Source organism: Nannospalax galili, unplaced genomic scaffold (genome assembly GCF_000622305.1).
Source record: "Nannospalax galili isolate Female #2095 unplaced genomic scaffold, S.galili_v1.0 scaffold72, whole genome shotgun sequence".
Lineage (NCBI taxonomy): Eukaryota > Metazoa > Chordata > Mammalia > Rodentia > Spalacidae > Nannospalax > Nannospalax galili.
The window spans coordinates 11,464,368-11,467,177 of record NW_008336933.1 but is presented as its reverse complement, the minus strand read 5'-3'; the positions used below and the strand labels follow the sequence as shown (position 1 = coordinate 11,467,177).

Genomic DNA, 2,810 nt, shown 5'->3' with positions numbered 1-2,810 from the left:
TCCCCAGAGTCAAGGGAATAAACTCCCCCTCTTTGTGTGTGTGTGTGTGTGTGTGTGTGTGTGTGTGTTGCCAGAAACAGAACCTAGGACTTCATGCATTCTATAGATTTTATGTCTTGATTGGGTCTTTCAAATCAAACCCAGCTCATTGTGATATACCACTATGCCTGTTCGTTTGCATATTATCAAAACTGCCAAAATAACAACTGAGTAGTTGGGAGAGAGACTGAGTGCTCTCTCTCTCCCTCTCTCCCTCTCTCTCTCTCTCACACACACACACACACACACACACACATACAAAGATTCTTTAAAAAAAAGAGTGGAGTAGAAGCCAGGCATGGTGGTACACACTGTTAATCCCAGCCTTTGAGAAGCAGAGGCAGGCAGATCTCTGTGAGTTCAAGGTCAGCCTGGTCTACATAGAGATTTCCAGACCAGCCAGGGTTACATAGTGAGACCCTGTCTTGAAAGGAAGAAAGAAAGAGAGATGGAGGGAAGGAGGGTAGAATGGGGGACAGCCACCCACATTTCCGTTCTTGAGCAGTCCCTGACATTGTGCAATTGTTTCCCAGCTTGGATACAGCACTATAGTGCTTCTGTGACCACGGATTGCCTTAAATAAAAACTGTTGTGGTATTGTGGCATGCTGGGGAAGAAACAGCTCTGGACCATATTGGCCTCATGTGGCATGCTGGGGAAGAAACAGCTCTGGACCATATTGGCCTCATGTCAAATCCTGATTCTCCAGCTTAAGGCTGAGTGAATTTGGGGTCATAACAGCACCTGCTTCATAGGGGTGTTTTGAAGATGGGCTACATTAGTGCATGGGAGTATCTGGTACTTGCCTGGTGCATAGTATTCAGTAAGCGGCAGGTTTTAATGACTCTGTTGCCATTATTATCAGTAACTCAGCTTCCATCTTCTCTTGTTCTCTATCCTACCTTATCATTTCCTCCTTAACTGCACACTTTACCCTGGACACCCACTCCTCCTCACCAAAATGCATTCTCTCTCATTTCGGATGGCTATCCTTCCCTTGTGCACAATGCCTATCCATTACCCAAATGTCATTACCTTCCACTGTCCTCCTTCCTGTGGGCACCACAAAAGGCAGCTCCTGGAAGGTCTGTCTCTAAAATGTGCTTGTTATTTTGTGGTGCTAATCAGGACTGATGTCTCTACTCGGAGTAAAGGGTCTCCAAGGCCTCCCTCCTTTTTCACTTTTTTGAGATTGAGTTTCACTATGTTAGTCAGGCTGGTCTCAGCTCCTGGTCTCAAGCAATCCTCTGCCACAGGCCCCCAAGTAGCCACTTCACCCAACTCCCCCATTTTTTAATGGCACCCAGCTCTACACCTAAGCCCAAGTGCTTCCTAATGATGCATTAACTAACAGCATTCGATGGGGCTGCAGGCTGGTCTTGAATGAATTTAAATCTGGCCTCCCTCTCCTCTGTCGTGTGTGTGCACTGGCCAATTCTTTTTGACTCTGTATTCTCTAGGTGGCAGCTTCTGCTTCAGGCTCTCCCATCAATGCACTGAGCAGAAGCACACTGACCATGTGCTAACACTGACCACTCTTCCTCAGCTAGCAAAAGTGTGCTATGCCTTCCAAAGGTCCATGTGATGGGCGTGTTGGTACTCACCAGTCAGCAATGCATCCAGTTATTAGGTAGCCAAAGATTAATCCAACCAGTAAGGAGAACTTAGCGATATGGACCTTCCAGGCATTATCACACACAAGATCCCACTAGAGAGGGGCAAACAGAAAATAAATCAGAGAGACACAAACACAGAGCTAGTCACACTCAATCACAAGGACAATACAATAACCTTACAAGGACCACGGCACTGTCATTGGGGACACATCACATGTATCATTAAGAATCTGATCATTAAGGCTGTTAAAAATCCAACAGGAACTCTAATTTGCCCACAAAATGAAATATGGTACTTTAGTCTGGAACAGATTATCTGTCTGCAAGGGGTGACACATGAAATCTGGGGATGTGTGCTCCTTCTGTCTCAACCACCATGGGAAACTGAGGGGGAGGGGAATGGCCAAAGAGATGGGGTGTCCCTGGTGACCAGTGCCCCTCATACCCCACAGAGCTGCTACAACCACCCAGGAGATGGGAAGGCCCTGCTGACTTTCTTCACAGGGTGCTCTAACAACACAAGAGAACAAAGGCAACTTTTGCATTTTCACCCTACAACACTCCCTAAGCTGTAGTCTTAAAAAGAAAAGCAGGCGTTAATAGTGAATGCTGAACTATGAACTTTAAACATTCTTATTTTTCTTCTTGTAAATGTTCTTTAGTTTCCTTTTATTGCGCCGAAGAGGTAGCTGCACTACTGGAGATAAACAATCAGAGTAAGCATAACAGTCTATTTAGCACAGTTAATAGGAAAAATGAAAATGAGCCTGGGGCTGGGAAGATGGCTCAGCGGGTAAAGTGCTTGTCATTCAAGTGTGAGGACCTAGGTTTGAGTTTCTAGAACCCAGGTAAAGCCAGGTACAGTAACACACATCCATAAATCCAGTGCTCTTATAGCAAGATGGGAGGTGAAGAGAGAATTCTTGGAAGCTTATCAGCCAGCTAGACTGGCATACACAGTGGTAAGCAAGAGACCCTGCCTCAAACAAGATGAAAGTGAGGACAGACACCCAAGGTTTTGCTCTGACTTCCACATTTGCTATGGCATGCATGTGTGCCCACATCCATGCACACAGACATCCATGCTCACATATCATACACATGTATACAAATACAGAGGGGGCGGGGAGGGGGAGGGGAAGGGGGAGAGGAGAG

The 2,810-nt window shown here is 46.1% G+C and overlaps 1 protein-coding gene across 1 annotated transcript in view; it reads right to left on the bottom strand.

Annotated features, from left to right (window-relative positions):
* The window catches only part of Slc22a23 (solute carrier family 22 member 23), a 178,397-nt gene that overhangs the window by 136,460 nt on the left and 39,127 nt on the right, over positions 1–2,810 (bottom strand). Inside the window, exon 4 of the mRNA XM_008831688.2 lies at positions 1,644–1,747. Within this exon, the coding sequence (XP_008829910.1) occupies positions 1,644–1,747 (104 nt within the window). The remainder of the gene's footprint in view (positions 1–1,643; positions 1,748–2,810) is intronic.